The following is a 19,714-nucleotide window of genomic DNA, read 5'->3' on the forward strand; positions in this document are numbered from 1 at the left end:
CTTATCCTCTTGATCCTCACACACAGGGCTGAGAACCTGCCACACAGAATCCCAGCTCTGAACCCATGGGTGGCTAAATGCTCTAACCAGGTTTGGGGTCACTCGGACATTGGCACAGCCCTGTTTGTGTTGTGAGGTAGCCAAGGAAACTCCAAAATTGGTTCACACTGACTGGAGCTCCCTAATCATTGAAACACTGTGGGTTTTTCTCCTTTCCTTCAAGTGACTTTACCGTGTTCCTGCTTTCAAGGCCTTGTATTTTGAGAGGGGAAAACGTGGATCTGGGAAAGATTCCCCAGGGCACAGAGGAGAAAGGCAAACGTTGCTCAGCAGCACCACAGAATAATGAGCTATTGTGAAAGCTGAATCTCTGGTTTGGAAACACCTGGAGCACAGGGTCCCTTACAGGCTTTCTGCAAGAACCTCATGCTCCTCAATGCCTTCCGTTGTTTTTTCCCTGTGTGTTTTACTGAAATAAAATGCTAGACTGGTTTGGGTTGGGAGGGACATTAAAAATCAACTAGTTCCACCTCCCTGCCATGGGCAGGGACACCTTCCACTAGACCAGGTTGCTCCAAGCCTCATCCAGCAAGGCCTTGAACACCTCCAGGGATGGGGAAAATCCCAGTGCTTTAATCAGGAACATATTCTCTGACATTCCCTGAGCAGAACTTCCCAAAGGGACAGGTAGGAAGACACTAAGCTCTGGCACTGGCTGGTGACACCAGCACAAATCCAGTGCAGTGGGAGGACTGAGATCCCTGGAGCACTGCTGTGCTGCTCTCTGCTGTGTCCTGTGGACACTGGAGGAAGGAGCAGGGGCCCAGCACACTCACGGTGGCCTCTCCGCCCTGGCTGCTGCTGAGGCAGTACCGCCCGTCCTGGCTCACGTCACAGCACGTCTGGATGTGCTGCTTGGCTGGGAACGTGTGTGCCACCTGCAGCTCCCGGCTGTCCCAGATCCTGGGGGAACAGGAGCGGGGAAGGGCACTCTGAGGCATCATCTCCACGATGGGCTTCCCTCGGTGCCCTCCCACTCTGCCCTTCTGCCATCCCTCGTGGGGCAGCCCCCTCCTGCCTCCCAGATCCACCCCTGCAGTTATCCATCCTGGATCACTCTCCAGCCAGAGCAGCCGAGCTGAGCTTTCTGTCCCACAAACTCTCCTTTTCCCCTGCAGTCACCACCCAGTGCTGCTCACAGCCCCTGTGCCCCTGGCTCTCCTCCCCTGACACTGTGCTCCAAGGCCCAGCTGAGCTGGAAAGTGGCTTCTGGCCACACCAGCAGCTGGTCATGACAACGACCAAAGAACAGCCCCTTGTGCACTGGCAACTTCCCTACACCCCACCTGCCCCAGGCTGACACTCCCTTCTCTGTGGCCACACGTGGGACTTACCTGGTTGTTTTATCCTCCGAGGTCTGGATGACATAAGGCTCCCCAGGAACCCAGCACAGGTGTGTGACCTGTGGACAGGGAAGGATGAGCAGGAGCCACCTCTGTGTGCAGCCCAGGCTGTGTCTGCTGTGGATGCTCCCACCCTCTCCCTCCTCGTGCTGGGTTGGGAGCTGGAAACGTTGGATGAAGGTGTTTCCTGCTCCCTTCCTGGGCCCAGTCCCTGGGCATGTTTCAGGCAGGGAGGTGCCAGCAGCTCACCAGGACACAGAGCCCTGGGAACAGGGATACCACGGGCACCAGGGGATGGTGTCCACACCAGCTCCACTGCTGGGCTGGTACAGGAGGGAATGCAGAGTGTGGGAGCTGGGGGAGCTCAGTCTGGAGAAAAAGAGGCTCAGGGGGGACCTTCTCACTCTCTGGAACTCCCTGACAGGAGGGGGGAGCCGGGGGGAGTCAGGCTCTGCTCCCAGGGAACAAGGGACAGGGTGAGAGGAAACGGCCTCAAGTTGTGCCAGGGGAGGTTTAGTTTGGATATTAGGGAAAATTTCTTCACTAAAAGGGTGGTCAGGCACTGGCACAGCTGCCCAGGGCACTGTTGGAGTCCCCATCCCTGGAGGAATTTAAAAATGTGTGGATGTGGCACTTGGGGACATGGGCTATGGGTGGCCTTGGCAGTGCTGGGGGAATGGTGGGACTCAATGATCTTAGGGGGCTTTTCCAACCTCAGTGATTCCATGATTCTGAGTGCTTCCTGACAGCTCAGAGTCAGAGCATTAATAAACTGCCACATGTCTCTTGGTACCTTTGTGCTCCTGGACTTGTTGTCAAGGCAGCCTGGGCAGAGCCTCCAGGGCTCCCTTTGGCACCAAGCTCACAGCAAATTCCCTCTACACAGCCTCGTGTGAAAGAACCACGTAGGCAGTGAGGTGCCAGGATGGGATGGGAGGAAGCAGCAGCTCCTACCAGATTCCTGGAGATGGTGGCCCTGGCCAGACACTCCCCAGTCTCTGTGTCCCACTTGCACACGGTGTTGTCTCGTGAGCCCGTGCACAGCTGGGAGGCATCTGCAACCACAAGGGAACAGCAAACCCAAGTCAAGCAGTGTTGTCAGTGAATCCCTGGGGACTGGGGGTGTGCTGTCCCTCACCTGGGCTCACAGCCAGCCCAGTCACAACCAGCTCATGTCCTGGGAAGTGCTGGCTTGGCCCCGACGCCCCGTGAAGCTCCCACATCATCACTGTCTTGTCCCGGGATGCACTGAAGACTCTGCTGGAGTCAAGGGCAGAGGTGACCTGCCAAGGACAAGAGGGAGAAGCTGGTTATCCTCCCAGCCAGCCCAGCTCTGCTCAGGGAGAACATGACATTTGCTGTCCTGTCACAGCCCAAAACACGCAGGAATGTGCCTGGGGAGAGCCTGACCTTCAAACTCTGACCTTCTCAAACCATGACACCCATGTCCCCCCAGAGCCAGGGATGGTGGATGGGTGCTCTCTTGGTCTCACAAACCATTCATTCTATAGGAAAAGCTTCCTTACAAACCCAAATGAGCCCAGTGCTTGGCTGCCTCGAGCACTGGGGTGAATGAAGCCTCCTCTGTCCCTCCAGTACCCCAACCCAAGGGGACCCCCTGGGGCTGTCCCTGGTCGAGGTGCACACACATACACACCCCTGGATGTCTGCTCTCTGAGGAGAGTGCTGGGCTTTGTCATCATAGTCCCAGAAGGGAAATTAAAGCCCTGCTGTTCCCAGGATTGGTTGGCTGTGGAATAACAAGTCCAGCAGAATGAGACCCAAAGAAAAGTGAACAGTGTCTCCAAATCAAAAACTTGATCCCATAATTCATCCTTAACCTTTGCTACACAGTCTGCTGGAGGGGAAGACAGGCCTCCTGCAGCCCTGTTTAGTCTGGATGCACTTCTCCTTGCTGCTTCCCTGGAGAGCAGAGGATCAGCTGGGACCACGGGAAAGACCTGATCAGGGAATCATGAATTGTTAAGGTTGGAAAAGACCTTTAAGGTCATCAAATCTGATTGTCCCCAGTTAGATACCAGGGATACTCTGGTCCCTCTTTCTAGTGGAGCAAAGGGGGCCCTGTGATGCCAAAGCAGTGCTCCATTATCCCTGGCACCCCCGGAATGCTGACAGGAGACCCCGGCGCTCTCACCTTGGTGACCTCCCGCTCGTGGCCGACGAAGCGCCGCAGGGCAGCCCCGGATCTCCAGCTGCACACAGCCACACTCTGCAGGGACAGGGCAGGGTCAGCAGGGACACAGGGCAGGGAGGCTTTCACACTGTGCACAGCCCACAGGGGAGGGAACAGGTTCCTCTGCTTTTGAGCTCCTGCAGCAGATACAGCTGTCTGTAGAGCCAGGTAAGGGCCAGTGCTTCCAAGCCTGGGTGAGACCACTTGATGTGATCTGAGCTCAGGAAAGGTTACAAAATTTGATTCCGTGTGCTTCAGTGTGTGCCCTCACTCCAAGCTCATCTTTTCTTTCTAAATTCAGGGACTGACAAAGTTGTTACTCTCCCAGAATGTTCACAGAACAGTTGAACACTTCAAGGAAATGTTCAAAGCTCACATTTAAAGCTTATTTTCAAACCTGTTGACATGTTTTCCGTCCCGTGGGCCATGGCAGGGGGTACCTCACCTTATCCCTGCCCCCTGACACACACAGGTCTGGTTTGAGAGCAGCCACAGAGGTGACAGCGTCGGTGTGAGCGGGGCTGTGCTGCCGGGAGGTGCCGATGGATCCCATCTGTGCCACGATGGATCCCGTCTGTCCCACGGAGCCATCGGCCCTGCAGCACGGACAGACAGGGTGGGAGCTGCAGGGCATGTGAGACAAGGTCAAGGTGCCATTCCCGTGACACCAGGTCTGGGAGGTGGCACTGCTGACACCATCTGATGCGACAACCCCTGCCTTAGACAGCCTGAGAGAGGCTGTGAGCGAACCAGGTGAGATGGAACAGACCTACCCCACCTCCAGAGCTGCCAAATATTGGTATGTTTGCTCACTCTGTGCTGGTGCAAAGAGTAAAAGAGATTTTGATCTCACCAGCCCCCACTGTCACTCACATGGGTCAGACTCAGCTGCTCTTTGCTGTGACACCTCCCTGGCCACACAGTGCCCCCCAGCTCTGTGCCCCCCTCCATGCTCTCAGCTGCTCTCCAGGCAGAGATTCCCCCCCTTGCTGCCAGACACAGAATTATCTCACCTTGCCAACAAAAGCAATGACAGTCTCTGAAGAGACAGCAAAGCAGTTTGGATATTTGGGCCAAAGAGCCACTCCTGGAGCTGTTCCCCTTCAGAGCTCTGCCTCAGCCATCACAGGGCATGGCCACTCCTGTGAGTGACACCTGGGACTTCAGCCCCCCAAAGAAGCTGAGCAGACTTTTTTCAAAAGTGAAAACTCGATTCACACATTCAGTAATGAAACTGAAACCACGTGCTTGCTCTGTTCTCTGGTCATTTGTGTTCTCTGTTCACTCTCCCACCTGGTTTGTTAACAAGACATGATCACCCAGCGTTGCTTTACCCGTATTTGGTGGTGTGGAAGCTGAGTTTACTCTGCAGTTTCCCCATAGCCCTCCAATAAGCAGGGCTCCCCCACGGGGTGTCACATCAGCACCTCAGGCACCTGCTGCAGGGACACGACCTGTGGGTGAGGGGACACAGCATCACCAGGGATCCAGAGGGGTTTCTGCCTCTTACATATACAGGGTAAGGTGCTGGTAACACATTATTTACATCCCAACGTCATTTAGAATAACAGGAAAACCTCAGTGGAGGGGATATCAGGAGATCCTGAGCCAAATCTTTGGCTTAGAGCAGAGCCAGCAGCAGGGTGAGGTTATTGGAACCTCATGCTGAGCTTAAAAACACCCAGGCTTGGTGAGGCCACACCAGAGAAGGAGTTGCTGCCTGTTGTTCTTCTAGTGCTTTACACTTTCCTCTTACTCCAGTATCTGGTCTTGACTTCCATATATCCAGGTGAGGAGCCTCTGGCAGAGCAGGGCTCAGCATCTCTCCCTCATGTCCTCACAGGTCACAGACTGAGCACAAACCAGTCTCAGTGACAGTGAATTGTCACAGACAATAACTGGCTGCTGCTTAGCTCAAGGCACACTAATTGGATTTGCCCTGCACTATGTGTATGTTGGCATTCCCATCTTCTGGGGCTGTAGTACTTAGCTAATAAAATTCAGGAAAATCCCCCCACACCTTTTCCAGCAATGAAAAAATCTGCTTGAAGGTTCTGCCCACAGAAACTGGAAACCCAAATCCTGGACGCACTGAGCAAGAGGGGCTGGGTTTCTACAAAACAATTCCCTTTCTAATTTTACCCTGACAGCCCTTGTGATTAGCAATTAGTAATACCCAGTTAATCACCACCTGCTCTATCTATGAGTTTGCATGTCCCAAAGATGTGAGGAATGATCAATCTCATGGCTGAGGGGCCGTGACAATTTGGCAATTTACTCCTTTCAGTCAGACCCTGATCGTTTCAGTACGTGAGGAACATGATTTTTCTTTGACAAGAGAGAAGTCTGGACGTTGCTTCTCCTGCAAAACAAGATTCTAGGAAAAGCCAAGATGTAAATTCTGATTTTTAATTACGATGTTCCTTGTCTTCCAGTTAGTTTCCCCACTCCTGTGGTTAATGCAGTCCCTACCTGCACATAAACTCCGAGGGAGGACACAAAGAAGCTGTTGGTGGCCCCAGGAGGCTGCAGGGAAGGTGGGAGTTCTGTCCTGTGTCTCACTGGGCTCTCCTGCCTCTTCCCCACTGCAAGAAAGACCATCTTCTGAACCCTGAGTGAGAGCAGTTCTCAGGCAGGATGTTCATCCAAGGTTTTGCTGTCTGCATCCCAACACGTTTATCATCCACCTGCTCCATCACAAAGCTCCAATAACACAGGGATCCAGCAGCAACTGGACATGAAATGTCACCTCCAGCAGACTGAGTTTCACGCTAGAGGATCTTCTTATGCTCCCTTCTGCCTTAAATGTATCACTTGACAGAAATCAAACACATTTTTTACTAAATGGCTTTAAAAAAATAACCCACACTACTGCCTCCACCTGTCCAGGCTCTGCCGTGAAACCCTTACCATGGATAGGGAATGACAACAGCCACAGCAGTGGGCACGGGGACCTCAGCAGAGCTCCCCCCATCCTTATCACCCCTCGAGGAGGGTGTTTGACCATCTTTGTGGAGGATGGGATGACACCCTGGCCCCTAGAGCTGGGGGTGACCCTGTGAGAGCGATGCAGGTCCCTGTGCTGGGAGTGTCCCCACGGGGGATCGCTGGGGGCGTCCTGGGTCCCTGTGGATGGGGTGGCCCTGTGGGGGTCAATGGGGCCATCCTGGGTCCCTGTGGATGGGGTGGCCCTGTGGGGCTCAATGGGGCCATCCTGGCTCCCTGTGATGGGGGTGGCCCTGTGGGGTGTCAGTGGGGTCATCACACGTCCCCAGGGATGGGGGTGGCCCTGTGGGGGTCAGTGGGGCCATCTTCGCTCCTTGTGATGAGGGTGACCCCCTGGGCGGTCACTGGGGACATTCCAGGTCCCTGTGATGAGGGTGGCCCTGTGGGGTGTCAGTGGGGGCATGCCGGGTCCCTGCGCTGGGGCAGCCCCACAGATGCCTTATGGGGCAGCCTGGCAGGAGCAAGGCGGGCGCAGCCCCGGGAAGGGTTTGGGAACAATCCGTGTCCCTGTGGCTGGGGCAGCCCCGCGGCCCAGCCCGGGACCCCTCTGCGCACTCACCGTGTCCGGAGCAGCCTCGTCCCGCCGTGTCCCTCCCCGGGGCCGGTCCCGCCGTGTCCTTCCTGATCCCGGTCCCGCTGTGTCCCTCCCGATCCCGGTCCCGCCGTGTCCTTCCCGATCCCGGTCCCGCCGTGTCCCTCCCCGGGCCGGTCCCGCCGTGTCCTTCCTGATCCCGGACCCGCCGTGTCCCTCCCGGTCCCGGACCCACCGTGTCCCGCCCGGTCCCGGTCCCGCCGTGTCCCTCCCGATCCCGGTCCCGCCGTGTCCCGCCCGGTCCCGGTCCCGCCGTGTCCCGCCCGGTCCCGGTCCCGCCGTGTCCCGCCCGGTCCCGGTCCCGCCGTGTCCCGCCCGGGGCGGGGCCGAGCCGAGCTCGTCCGGGCGGCGCCGCCGCCCCCGCGGCAGGTGCGAGCACAGCATGGCCCGGCGGGGCGGGCCGGAGCGGCTGCGGGTGAGCGGGGGGACCTGGCCCGACCTAACCCCGGCCCCAACCTCGACCCCGACTCCAACTCTGACCCTGACTCTGATCCCGGCCTCGGCCCCGACCCCGACCCTGATCCCGGCCCGGGGCTCGCCGGCGGCTGAGGGGAGCCCGGGGCCGGGCGGGGCGGGGAGAGGGGCCGCGTGTGGGACTGGGGAGTGCCGGCGGGGCGTGAGGGTTCCTGAGGGGGGAGCGGGAGTCCCTGGGAGGGTATGGGGGTCTTGGACGGGCTGTGGGTCCGTGAGGGAGTGGGGGGTTCCTGGGGGGTGTGGGGCCTCAGAGATCCCTGCAAGGGTGTGGGGATCCCGGATGGGGTGTGGGGTCCTGGGGGGTGTGTGGCATCCTGGGGGTCTCTGGGGGCGTGTGGGGGTCCTGGACGGGATATGGGTCCGTGGGGCAGTGTGGGGGTCCCTGGAGAGAGTGGGACCCTGGGGGTCCTTGGTGAGCTGTGGGAGACCTAGGGGGGGTTTTGGGGCCCTGGAGGGGTGTGGGGCTGCAGGGACCCCTGACCGAGTGTGGGGGTGCCAGACGGGACTGGTGGGATGTGGAGGGGACATGGGACCCTGGGGGTCCTTGGTGGGTGCCTGGGGGTCCCAGACAAGGTATGGGGGTGCCTGGGGGTCCTTGGGCAGGTGTGGGACCCTGCGGGTCCTTGGCGGGGTGTGGGGGACCCTGGTGCGGTGTGAGGCCATGGGAGGGGTCTCCTGTGGGGAGGGGAAGGCTCCCTGTGGGGCTGTGTTGGAGGTCCCCTGTGGGGAAGGGGCTCACTTTGGGGTGGTGCAGGAGGACCCTGACAGCTGTGGGGCTGGGTGGGGTCAGGCTGGTGGGGGACTCGGGGTGCTGTGGCCCTGTCCAGGCCCGTGTCCATCACCTGCTGTTCCGTGTCCCAGGACGAGCTCGTGGACCGGTGCGAGCGGCTCCAGCTGCAGAGCGCGGCCATCGCCCGGCACGTGGATGAGGTGCTGCCTGCCAAGGACCAGGCTGTCTGGTGAGTCCCTGCCCCTGCCAAGGACCAGGCTGTCCTGGTGAGTCCCTGCCCCTGCCAAGGACCAGGCTGTCCTGGTGAGTCCCTGCCCCTGCCAAGGACCAGGCTGTCCTGGTAAGTCCCTGCCCCTCTCCCAGCACAGCTGGCCCCATGTGCTCCGTGCTCACCAGTCCCATTGGAGATGCTGAGCTCCAGGGGGCTCATCATTGTGCACGGGTTGTCCCTTCCTACCCCACAGCTGTGGAAGTGGAGTTCTAGGGTGTGCCTGCGATTGCTGCCTCGCCTGCCTAAAAAATGTACATGGACAGTATATTTCTTGGTGTCAGTGTATAGCAATCACTAGGACCAGTGTCTCAGCAGTTCCTGGTTTTGTTTGTTCCTTGCTGTCACTGAGGATGAGGGCAAAGGGCAGTTATAGAATCATAAAATCACAGAGTAGTTTGGGTTGGAAGGGCTTTAAAGACCATCTTGTTCCAAGCCCCTGCCATGGGCAGGGACACCTTCCACTATTCCAGGTTGCTCCAAGCCCTGTCCAACCTGGCCTTGGACACTTCCAGGGATGGGGTAGCCACAGCTTCTCTGGGCAACCTGTGCCAGGGCCTCACCACCCTCACAGGGGAGAATTCCTTCTCAGTATCTCATTTATCCCTGCCCTCTGGCAGTGGGAAGCCATTTCCCCTTGTCCTGTCCCTCCGGGCCCTTGTCCAAAACCCCTCTCCAGCTCTCTTGGAGCCTCTTTAGGCACTGGAAGGGGCTCTAAGGTTTTCCCAGAGCCTTCTCTTCTCCAGGCTGAGCAGTCCCAGCTCTGTCAGGCTGTTCTCATGTCTCACCAGTAGTGAATCCATGGAGATCTGCTGAGGGACAGGACTCTGGTCCTTCACAGGTTGTCACAGTTAGGCCAGGAGGCTGTAGGTGGGTTTGGGACTGGTTGTCCCATTTACCTGCACTTGTATCGTGACAGTTGCTGTGGCCTGGGCTCAGTTAACAGAGTAATGTTGATGGCTGAGCCCACAGGGAGCCGGCAGGAGCAGCTGGGGCTCTTGCTGGGGCTGCAGCCAGGCTGATGTTGCTGCTGTCCCTGTCCCTGCTCTGGCAGAACGCGGCCAGCGCGGCGCGGGAGCTGGTGATCCAGAGGCTGCTCTTCGTGGGCAAGGCCTGCGAGAACGAGGAGCAGCGGCTGCTGGAGAGGGTGCACGCGGAGGAGGAGAGGGCACACCAGAGCATCCTGACCCAGCAGGTGCACTGGACAGAGGCTCTGCAGAAGCTGGGAGCCCTCCGGACCTACCTGGTGGACATGATCACCAACCTGGATGACCAGGGCCTGCTGGTGAGAACTGCTCCATGTTCTGAGGGATGGGTCAGTCAGCCCAGAGGTCACCTGGACCTCTTACCATGGGACTTAAACATGGTGTTCAGCAACTGCTGTGCTGACAGCAAGGAGGCAGAGCTGGACAGGACCTACATCTGCAGGTCTAGCTCAGGGAACCTCCTTGACCTGGTCCTGACAAGCCCCTGTGGTTTCTCAGTGGTTCCCAGAGCACCTGCTCTTGCTTGCAGTGAGGTCCAGAACCACCCACGCTCAGGTGTCCAAGTTCCTGGCTTATAGCTGCCCTTAGGCCAGACAGCCAGGACAGCTGTGGGCTGAGAGCTGCTCTAACAGCAATTCATTGTGCCACCAGTTTTCAACTGTTGTGTGTAGTTTGAATCAAAACCGCTTTGGGAGCACCTGCATCTCTTCTGGAAAGTCCTCCCTGTCATCTGGCACAGCTCTATTTGGGATATTTGCTGTGCAGAGCAGCCTGTGCTTCCTCTCCCTCAGTTCCTTCTCTGGTTATTGAGTGGTCTGGGTTTACCCAAGTGACTCCTCTCAGTTTGGAAGGGAGCAGGTTGGTCTTCCACCACCATGCTCAGCCTCTGCTTCCCACATGGAAGTTTCTGGGAAAAAGGGCAGCAGCTCTGCTTGGGAAACAGACCCGACCCCATAGAGAGAGGGCAGATGTTCCTTTGGTAGGAAAAGCAGAGTCTGTCCTGCCCCAGCACCTCTGCTGGGCTGTGGCTGCACCATGGAGAGTAGAGGCTGGAGAGCAGGACCCATCGGCTGCCTGTGCCAGAGAAAGCCAGACCCTTTTGCCACATGGTGGAGGGGAATTAGGGACCATGTGTTCTCCACTTGGATTGCTGGTGTTGGTACTTGTGTCTATCAGGAATCAGCACGTGCCATGCCACAGGCCTGCAGCTTGCCCTGCAGCTTGGATTTGACCAGGGATCAGATATTTTCCTACCACTTTACTGTATCTGGAGAATGCTCGTGACCAGCAGGAACAGAAACAAGTGGGACCAACCACCTGACTCTTGACTTAGTTCCTCTGCCACCACCCCCCTTGCTGAAAGCCCTGGGGTTGTTTTCTGGAAGCACAGGCTGTTCCTGCGGCATTCCCTAGCGGAGTGGGAGCAGAGGGAGGGCAGCAGACAGTGCCCCAGCTGTAGAGGATGTATTGCCCTCAGCCATTCCCACTCATTTTCTGAGTTGAGGGGTGGGAAGTGCTGCAGCTAAGGAAAATGGATGTTGGATGCTCCCCCTGCTCCCCAGGGTTGCTGTTGGGGTGAGGGGTGGTTTCTCTGGATCAGGAAGGAAAACACTGCTCCTGGGTCCTGGGTTTGCTGTGCCCCAGCCTGTGTTTGGGATCTGTGGGCATTTCAGCTCTGGTGACTCCTTCTTTCCTTGTCCCCAGCGTGCAGAACGAGAGATCTTCGAGAGGTCAGTGCCTGGCTGCTCCTGCTCCTGCTCCTTTCCCTGACCCTGCTCCAGGCTCCCCTGCCTCCCTGCAGCTCCTGTGCAGTGCCATGGCTCAGGCACCCGGGACACCTCTGTCCTCCCTCTACTCTTCTGTTGGGGACAAGGACACAGCACAGAGATGCCACTCTCATCTCTGCTCCGGAGCAGCCTGGCCCCTGGAGATGCTCCATGTGCAGTGCCAGAGCAGCAGCCCTTGTTTACAGGAGAACTTCTCCAGCTCCTTAGAGCACTCCCCGGGGCTTGCTGGGGGTTGGAGCAGGCCTGTCCCTGCTGTTGGCAGGAGGTGGGATGGTCCTGGTGGGAAGCTGGGGTGGCTGGCACAGCCTCAGTGTCCCCAACAGCACCGTGGGTGACGCTGGGCTGCCCTTCCCTGAAGAGGCACCTTGGGGGCTGGGTTTTCACAGCCTTTTGTCTCCCTGGCTCCTGTGGGGGTGCTGGCCCTGTGCTGCCCAGAGGGCTGGTGGGGTATTTGTGCCTGTAGAGAGTACAGAATGTGCCACAGCATGTCAACACCAGCCTGTGCCACAGCCTTTCCTCACAACCACGAGTTGTGTGGGTGCTGCAGGCCACAGGAACAGCAAACCGTCTGTGTCTTGCTGTGCTGGGTGAAACCCGGCTCCTGCCACACCCCCTGGGCTCCAACTGTTATAAAGAGGGAAATCTGAGTCTCTCACTGTTCATTGGGCTCCCTTTGTACCTTGATGGCCGCTCTCAGACACATTTATTTACCCTGTGTCTGCTGAGTGAGGAGCTGTTGATTCAGGCTGCTGGGATGTGTTTTACAACACTGCAGTCCTTTCACAAGGGACTGTAAGCAAAGCCAACCGAAAGTATCACTTAAAGTATGGTTTAGGGCGAGAGCTGGCTCAGAAACCCCCTCTGGGGTCACTCTGCAGCCAGAGCTCCTCTTTAACCTCTGCCATACCTCCTAAGTGATCTTTATAAACACCTCCCAGCACAACAAATCTTTGTATTTTGAAATTACTCTTGTTTTCCTTTGCTAGGACAGAGGTGGCGGAGGGAATCCTGGAGCCACAGGAGTCCCTGAAGTTAAACTTTAATCAGACATGTGTTCAGAGTCCACTCCTGCACCGACTGTGGGCCTCTGCTGTGCTCTGCTGCCTCACAGGTCAGTGTCTCCCGAGCTCTGGGGATTCCTGCACCCTCATTCATGTTGGGCCCAAAGAAACACCCTCATGTTGTGTCAAAACCTCCTTGTGCCCTGTTCTGCCCCTCTGCTCTCCCAGCCCCTGCTTGTTTCCTGGAACCCCCCAGCCAGGGGAGCAGCAGCAGCAGCTGTGGGAGGTTTGGGGGGTGCAATGGGGGCTCCAAGCAGGTTGTGGCTCAGAGCAGAACCGGAGTTTGAAAAGACACTTTGTTTTATCAGCTCTGTGGCTTAAGCTCACGTGGTTTCTTTTGCTGTTTCCTGGGTGGCTTGGTGACAGCAGTGAAGCTGACTCTGCTGGGGAATCTCTGTCACAGAAATCCCTCTTCACCACGTTCAGCACTGGGTTGCTGGGCATTTTAAAAGAGGGTGAGTTCACCTGTGAGGTGTCTGTGAGATGCTCTGAGCAGCAAAGCGAGCAGTGAGGAGATGCAGCAGCTTTCTGCTCACAGGCTGAGATTGTGGCTGTGCACGAGCTGGTGGTTTTTAGGGGTGTTTGTGCTCTGGCTCAGCTCTTTCTGTACAGCTGGGGCTGCACTGGAGGTGTTTGCCAGGCCAGTGACAGGCTCTGGGTACGAGTTTAGCAGATTGGTGTTGGCTGTATTGAGCAGGGAGAGACAGTTTTCTCCTGGCTGTGATGTGCTTGGGTGGCTGGTTGTGAAATGTTTGCTTTTACTCTGACTTTCAGGCCATCACTAGAGAATTTCAAACGTGAGTTTTGTTTCTCAGAGGTGGCAGCGTCTTTTACAGGTTGCCTTGTGAACAGTCTCTGGGGTGATTTTCCCAAAGTTTTTGTATTAACTTTGCTGATGAGCTGTTTCCAGGCCCCTCTCCAAGGTCTGTGCTTTGGCCTTTTCTTGCTCCTGTAGTTTTGACTTCTGCTTGAGAATCTGTGCTACCAAGCACCACATCATCTGTTTCTTCTCCTGCAAACTCTGATGTTGTTCTCCCTTTGTGATTCATTTCCCTCTTTTGAGCCTTTGGATGCCTGCAGTCATGGAAGGTGTCCCTGCCCACGGCAGAGGGTTGGGACTGGGTGATCTTTAAGGTCCCTTCCAACCCAACCCAGTCTGGGATTCCATGCCAGCTCCTGCAGTTGTGCACTGACAGTGTCACACAGGATCACTGAGGTTGCAAAAGCCCCCCAAAATCATTGAGTCCAACCTTTGATCAGTCCCCACCTTGTCCCCCAGCCCAGAGCACTGAGTGTCACATCCAGTCATTCCTTGGACACCTCCAGGGATGGGGACTCCACCACCTCCCTGGGAGCCCCTTCCAATGCCTGACCACTCTTTCCATGAAGAAATCCTTCCAGAAAGAATCAGTTGAGCAGGTTCTTGGCTGATGTTCTGAGCCGTAAAGTCAAGGAAGAAACCTTTCCCTAATTCTCTTGGTTGTTACATGTTTTTTTTTAAGGATTCCTCTCCCAATACCATCCTTGTAAAATGTGATGGCTCTAAGGCATTCAGTGCTTGTAGTGGGTGTGTTGGTGCACTTATTACACAGGAATTTCACTCTGGGGTTTTTTTTGTGTGTGGTTACATTTAACTGTCATTATTGCATGCTGAGGATTCCTGTTGTATCCTTGTGGATCTCCTCAGTCCACAGTCCACCCAGGACCAAACCTTAGAGGTTTAATATTAACTGCAGTGGTCTGAGCTTGTTAAGACACAGTAATGTTATGTGTCACTTTGTGGTCCCTTCTCCCAAAGGTAGTTGAGCAGTTGGCTGTCTTGTTTATTTGCTTGAAAACACAAAATTCCCAACATGACAGCTTGCTCCAAACCTCTCAAAAACTTGGAAAGCAGCAGGAAAAAGAGCCTCCATTTCCCTCTCAGAAATAAACACGATTCCTTTGATGTCTTCACTTGGCATCCAGGCTTCTGTATCACTTACATGTGAGCTTGGCAGCTTTTTCCTTACACCAAGAGATGATGTAAATCTCCTGGCACAGTTCTGGGAGGAATCTGGGTTCATGGGAACTTGGATTTTTAAAAGCAGTCAAATGTGCTGCAGCCAACATGTATGTGCTTACCAGAGCTGTTAACTGTGTTGACCTGGCATCCCTCATCTCCCAAGGCCACCCTGATGGGTACAGTACACAGAGAAGATAGATTTGGGGGTGAGATGAATTCCTGATTTAATCACTAATGAGAATATATGGGAGAATCTGAAGGGCAGATTTAATCATGACAAAACACCTGTGTGTGGGGAAAAATGTGCTGATCTGAATTACTCTGCTGTCACCCTGCCAGTGCTCCCCCTCCCTCAGATGCTCCCCTGGAATTCCAGCACTGTGCTGTCTCTGGGGCCGTGTTTCCCTGCGTGGATGATCCCTGTCCTGGAGCACTGGAATGCAGCCCTAGATTAGATGTGTGCTGCACAATACGAGGTTTAGTGCCCTCCTTCTGTCAGAGGAAGATAAATTCTGGTACTGCTCCCTTTTCTATGAATTCAGAGCAGCTTTTGGCTTCCTGAAAAGCCACCCTGCACACGGGCAGCGTGGGCAGCCACGGCCATGGAGCTGTGGAAGGCACGGCTGGGGTTTGGCTGCTGCTCAGGGAAATAAATCAAGGGGCTGAGGCTGGCAGCTCCAGCTGCAGGGGATGTGGCTTCAGCTCCTCCTTGGGCTCACTCTTGCCTGCAGTTGCTCCCACCTAACATGGAAGTGTGTGTGTGGCATTTCCCTGCCCTTCCCAGCCTCAGTGCATCTGCCAGGGAGCACCTGGGGAGGTGCAGCCCGAGCTGCTGCTGGGTCTGCTCCCTGTCAGAGGGATGTGACCTGGGCCCTGGAGCAGGCTGGGCTCTGGGATGACCCTGCTCAGGGTGCAGTGGGATGGTTTGGTTCCTTAGGGCCTCATCCTGCCGTGTGCTGGGCGCTGAGCAGAGGGTGGTTGGGCATTCCAGGGTAGAGCTGGTGGCAGGGCTGGGACAGCGACTGGCTCCCCTGCTCCAGCCTTGCTTCTGTGGCAGTTTAAGACCTAAAATGAAGTGAGAGTGGGGGAAGGCAGGGGCACCCACTGGCAGGAACTGGGAGCAGGTGAGTCAGCTGGACATCAGCCTCATCTCTGCTTCACAAATTTAGGGATGGAGGGACCCACTCGTGCAGTTACTCAGCACTCACAGGGTCTGCAGACCCACTGAGGGGTCTTGGGGAGGGCTGTGCAGCCAGGGCAGGGCACTGTGATCTTAGAGGTCTTTTCCAAAATTAGTGATCCCGTGATTCTGTGGTCCTGAAATGGTGCAGACCCCCATGGGGTGCAGGGTCCTCCAGCCAGCCTGGCTCACCCCGGCCTGGGTTTGTGCAGCTGGGCAGCCCCTGACTTCACAGCAGAACCAGACTGAGCCAGGGCCGTGCTCATCTCTAAGCCTGGTGCCACCTCCCCCCACTTCTCCCAGCACCTCAGGGTGGGTTGATTAACAACTGGGGCTTTGTAGCAGGAAAAAGATTGCCCTGCCCAGCCCTCTCCATCCTTCCCCGTTCCTGTTTTACCGGCTCTGCAGGTTTTCTGCTCACAGCCCTGTCCTTGCCAGGCTCTTGGCTCACCCTTGCTGGGAGAGGAGCAGCCAGGCCCTGCTCACCCACCATGGAGATGGGAAGGGACAGGAACTGAGGTTTGGGTCTCCCCCAAAAGCAGGGTGAGCTGAACCTGCTGAGTTCTGTTTTGTGGGAAGTCAGGCCAGGGGCAGAGTAAAGATGAGCAGCATCTTTGACTCTCCAGGGCTTCAAGTGCAAGGGTGTAGAGTTGCGTGGGGAGTCTGGTCTTAGGTGAGTCTGTGCCTTGTTCTGGCCCTGGCTGAGAGAAGAAGCTGTGGGAATGGCCGTGCTGGCACCCCTGGGAGCAGATGTGTCCCCAGCAGTGATGTGTGAGGAGAGGGTGGTTGTGGTTCTGTTTCTGATGGCCATAACTGCTTCATGTGGTTCAGGTGGGGACTACCAACTCTGTGCTCACAGTGTGGCTTCTCTTTCAGGCTCACAGGAGATTCACATCGATGAGAGAACCCTCAGCCCCCACCTCAGCCTGTCGGAGGACAAGAGAACACTGACCTTCAGTCCCAAGAAAGCCAAGGTGGACTTGGACTGCCCGGAGCGGTTTGACCACTGGCCCAACGCCTTGGCTACTGCAGCTTTCCACTCTGGGCTGTGTGCCTGGAAGGTGGGCGTGGAGCAGAGCTGTGCCTACAAGCTGGGGGTTTGCTACAGCTCCGTGCCCAGGAAGGGCTCTGCCAACGAGGGCCGCCTGGGATTCAACACCGCCTCCTGGGTGTTCTCGCGCTACGACCGGGAATTCCGGTTCCTGCACGCGGGGCAGCCCCAGCCCGTGGAGCTCATCAAGGCCCCGGCCCAGATTGGGGTGCTGGTTGACTTTGCGGGGGGAGAGGTGCTTTTCTTCGACCCCGACTCCTGCACCATCCTCTTCTCCCACAGGGAGACCTTCACAGAGCCCGTCTACCCCGTGTTCGCCGTGGCACACCAGAGCATCTCACTGGTCCAGTGAGCAGGGCCTGAGTGTGACTGTGTGTGCTCTGCACTGTGCCCTGGGGGGAAAGGAGCCCAGGCAGGGCTATGGGCTGTGTACAGTGTTCAGACAACACTTGCTTTCACACTACAGCTGTTCTTCACGTGTTTTACAGCAGCTCTCCTGTCCTGTGTCTGCCGTGCTGGGGCGAGGGGTCAGGGAATGCCTGGCTGGGCCAACTGCTCTTAGGTGGATTGTTTAATTTTTGCCTGACCAAGGGCAGCTTTCCAGCCTGGCGGGAGGCTGTGAAAAATGGGACAAATAGTAAAAGGTGTGTATGGAGAGATGGCAGGGAGGAGGCATGTGGAAAGGGAAATAACAGCTCTACAACTCCCTGACAGGAGGGTGGAGCCAGGTGGGCCTTGGTCTATTCTCCCAGGTAACAAGTGACAGGACAAGAGGAAACAGCATCAAGTTACTCTGGGAGGGTTCGGGTTGGGTATTAGGGAAAATTTCTTCACCGAAAGGGTGGTCAGGCATTGACATAGCTGCCCAGGACAGTGGTGGAGTCACCAGCCCTGGAGGGGCTTGAAAGGGGTGTGGATGTGGCACTTGGGGACATGGGTAAGTGGTGGCCTGGGTAGTGCTGGAGGAATGGTTGGACTTGATCCTAAAGGTCTTTTCCAACCTAAATGATTTTGTTAGTCTCTGACTGGGACCCAGCTGGAGACACACTTTTGGGAGGAGCTGCCCCATTGCAGAGCAGGACAGTGCAGGGAGTTGTCCCCTCCTGGGACAGGGGCACCCCTGAGGGGCTGTGGCTGGTGTCCAAGCAGGGGAGCAAGCAAAGAGCAGCAGAAAGAAACGAAACCTGAGTGTCACCAAAGGGAGTGGGGGTTGAGTTTAACATGGTGCAAACACAGGGAGCTGATGGAAGGCAGGGAGGAAGGAGAGGTATTGGCCTGGGAGAGGAGTTGAGCCAGGGAGCAGGGCAAGGGGTTTAAAATTTTATTATCTTTATAATTTTTATTTCTCACTGCCCAAATCAGTGAAGTTTGTTAACTGTCAATTTGTTAAGTGAAGTTGCCCAACTCCAGACTGTTCAGTCTACAGAGGGAGACCTGCAGCCACCTCCTGGCCACTCCTGTTGGGAAGAGGGGGATGCAAGGCTGGGGTACACTGAGGTGTGCAGGGCCTGTGCAGGGGTGTCCCAAGTGCTCTGTTTGGGCAGACCTTCCCTGGGATGGGGAGCCTGAGTGTTCTCTTGGAGACCTTCCCTGGGACTGAACCTGCACTTGCACTGGGGGATTCTTGATCCTCTCCCCAGGGTGACTGAGAAGGGATAAACCCCAATGTCTGCCTCCATCTCACCTGCCAGAACGAACCTCTGGAGCTTGACCCATTCCCACCCCCGTTAGGGAAAGACAGCACTGCTGACACCACCCCCTTCTGGAGTGTTTTTAGAGCCGTGAAACAAAGCAGCAGCACCACTGGCTGTCAGATATGTTTTATTGCAGGAACACCCCTCCTGCTGCTCCCTGTGCTTGATCCGCTCGCTGCTGTTCCCTGCCCCCCTGGCAGCAGGGAATCCCACACCGGGACCAGTTCAGCACCCGGCAGCAGCGCTGGGCTCCTCCAAACCGCAGCTACCCCTTCTCGATCCGGGCCAGGAGGTGGCTGAGGGTGGGCAGGACGTGCTCGGGGGGCACCTCGGGCTCCGGGCTGTGCCCGGCCGTGTGGAGCAGGAAGCTGTGCATGCCCACGGCCCGGGCTGCCCGGTAATCCCGGGTGTAATCATCCCCAACGTGAGCCGCCTGCTGCGGGGGGACGCCCCCGAGCCGCAGGGCCTCCTCGAAGATCCTCCTGTTGGGCTTGGCGGCCCCCGCGGCCTCGGAGGTGAGCACGAACTCGAAGTGGTGCCGCAGGTTGCACTGCGAGAGGATGTTTTCCAGCCGGTTGTCGAAGTTGGACACGACGCCCATGCGGAAGCCGCGCTGGCGGCACCGGCTCAGGGTCTCCTCGGCCCCGGGCAGCAGCTCCCAGTTGTGGGAGCTGCAGTAGTCGCGGTAGAGCTTCTCTGCCAGCGCCGTCAGGGCTGCACCGTCCTGCACCCCCGAGAGCACGAAGGCCTGTTTGACCACGTCCACCCACCACTGCCGGGAGCTGAGCCCCTGCCCCCGGCCGTAGTTGGGGAAGCGGCGGCTCTGGGCCCCGTAGGCCTCCCGGAACGCCCGTCCCAGAGCCTCCGGCTGCACCTGCAGCCCCTGCGCCCGCGCCTCGGCCGCGTAGCTCTGCCCCACGGGCCGCCGCAGCCGCAGCAGAGTGTCCTTCACATCCCAGGTCAGCAGGCGCAGCCTGAGCATGGCCTCGGGTACAAGGGCAGCCAGGGACACAGGTGAGAGGCAGGCGCTCCGAGAGCGAGTCAGTGCCGGTCACATCGGAGGGGTGCGGGCACCCCGGCCCTCCGTCCGCTTCAGTCCCGGGGTCAGTGTCCCTCGTGGGGGGCTCAGGGCCCCGCTGGGGTCCGCACGGACACACGGCAGGGACGGAGAACCCTGCTGCGAGCGCCAGGGGCGAAGTCCGCCAGGCCGGGCAGCGACACTCCCCCCGCGGGCGGGGGCACCGGGGCTGGGGGGACGGGGCACACCCGGCACCGCACCGGGGTGT

The 19,714-nt window shown here is 57.3% G+C and overlaps 3 protein-coding genes across 5 annotated transcripts; 1 reads left to right on the forward strand and 2 right to left on the reverse strand.

Annotated features, from left to right (window-relative positions):
* Positions 1-578: 578 nt before the first annotated feature.
* Positions 579-7,432, reverse strand: WDR31 (WD repeat domain 31). 3 transcript variants are annotated; one of them, XM_017835272.1, is made up of 9 exons: positions 7,163-7,432; positions 6,070-6,182; positions 4,932-5,051; positions 4,043-4,193; positions 3,559-3,633; positions 2,542-2,686; positions 2,358-2,458; positions 1,395-1,462; positions 579-963 (listed from the first exon to the last, which is right to left on the reverse strand). In XM_017835272.1, exons 3-9 carry the CDS (start codon positions 4,976-4,978, stop codon positions 699-701), a joined length of 852 nt encoding a protein of 283 aa, XP_017690761.1. In that variant the 5' UTR covers positions 4,979-5,051; positions 6,070-6,182; positions 7,163-7,432; the 3' UTR covers positions 579-698. The 3 variants fall into 3 exon arrangements, with proteins under 3 accessions (XP_017690761.1, XP_017690762.1, XP_017690763.1); XM_017835273.1 differs by having other exon boundaries at positions 6,070-6,410; XM_017835274.1 differs by lacking the exon at positions 7,163-7,432 and adding an exon at positions 6,285-6,728.
* A 145-nt stretch (positions 7,433-7,577) lies between these two features.
* Positions 7,578-17,208, forward strand: BSPRY (B-box and SPRY domain containing). Its single transcript, XM_017835271.1, has 7 exons — positions 7,578-7,850; positions 8,531-8,623; positions 8,725-8,739; positions 9,722-9,952; positions 11,358-11,383; positions 12,427-12,551; positions 16,560-17,208. The coding sequence occupies exons 1-7, from the start codon at positions 7,578-7,580 to the stop codon at positions 17,084-17,086; spliced, it is 1,290 nt and encodes a 429-aa protein (XP_017690760.1). The 3' UTR covers positions 17,087-17,208.
* A 966-nt stretch (positions 17,209-18,174) lies between these two features.
* Positions 18,175-19,662, reverse strand: HDHD3 (haloacid dehalogenase like hydrolase domain containing 3). The gene has a single exon (XM_017835328.1). The coding sequence runs from the start codon at positions 19,408-19,410 to the stop codon at positions 18,694-18,696; it is 717 nt and encodes a 238-aa protein (XP_017690817.1). The 5' UTR covers positions 19,411-19,662; the 3' UTR covers positions 18,175-18,693.
* Between the last annotated feature and the right edge of the window lie 52 nt (positions 19,663-19,714).

This window comes from Lepidothrix coronata, unplaced genomic scaffold (genome assembly GCF_001604755.1).
Source record: "Lepidothrix coronata isolate B3197 unplaced genomic scaffold, Lepidothrix_coronata-1.0 Scaffold254, whole genome shotgun sequence".
Taxonomy (NCBI): Eukaryota; Metazoa; Chordata; class Aves; order Passeriformes; family Pipridae; genus Lepidothrix; species Lepidothrix coronata.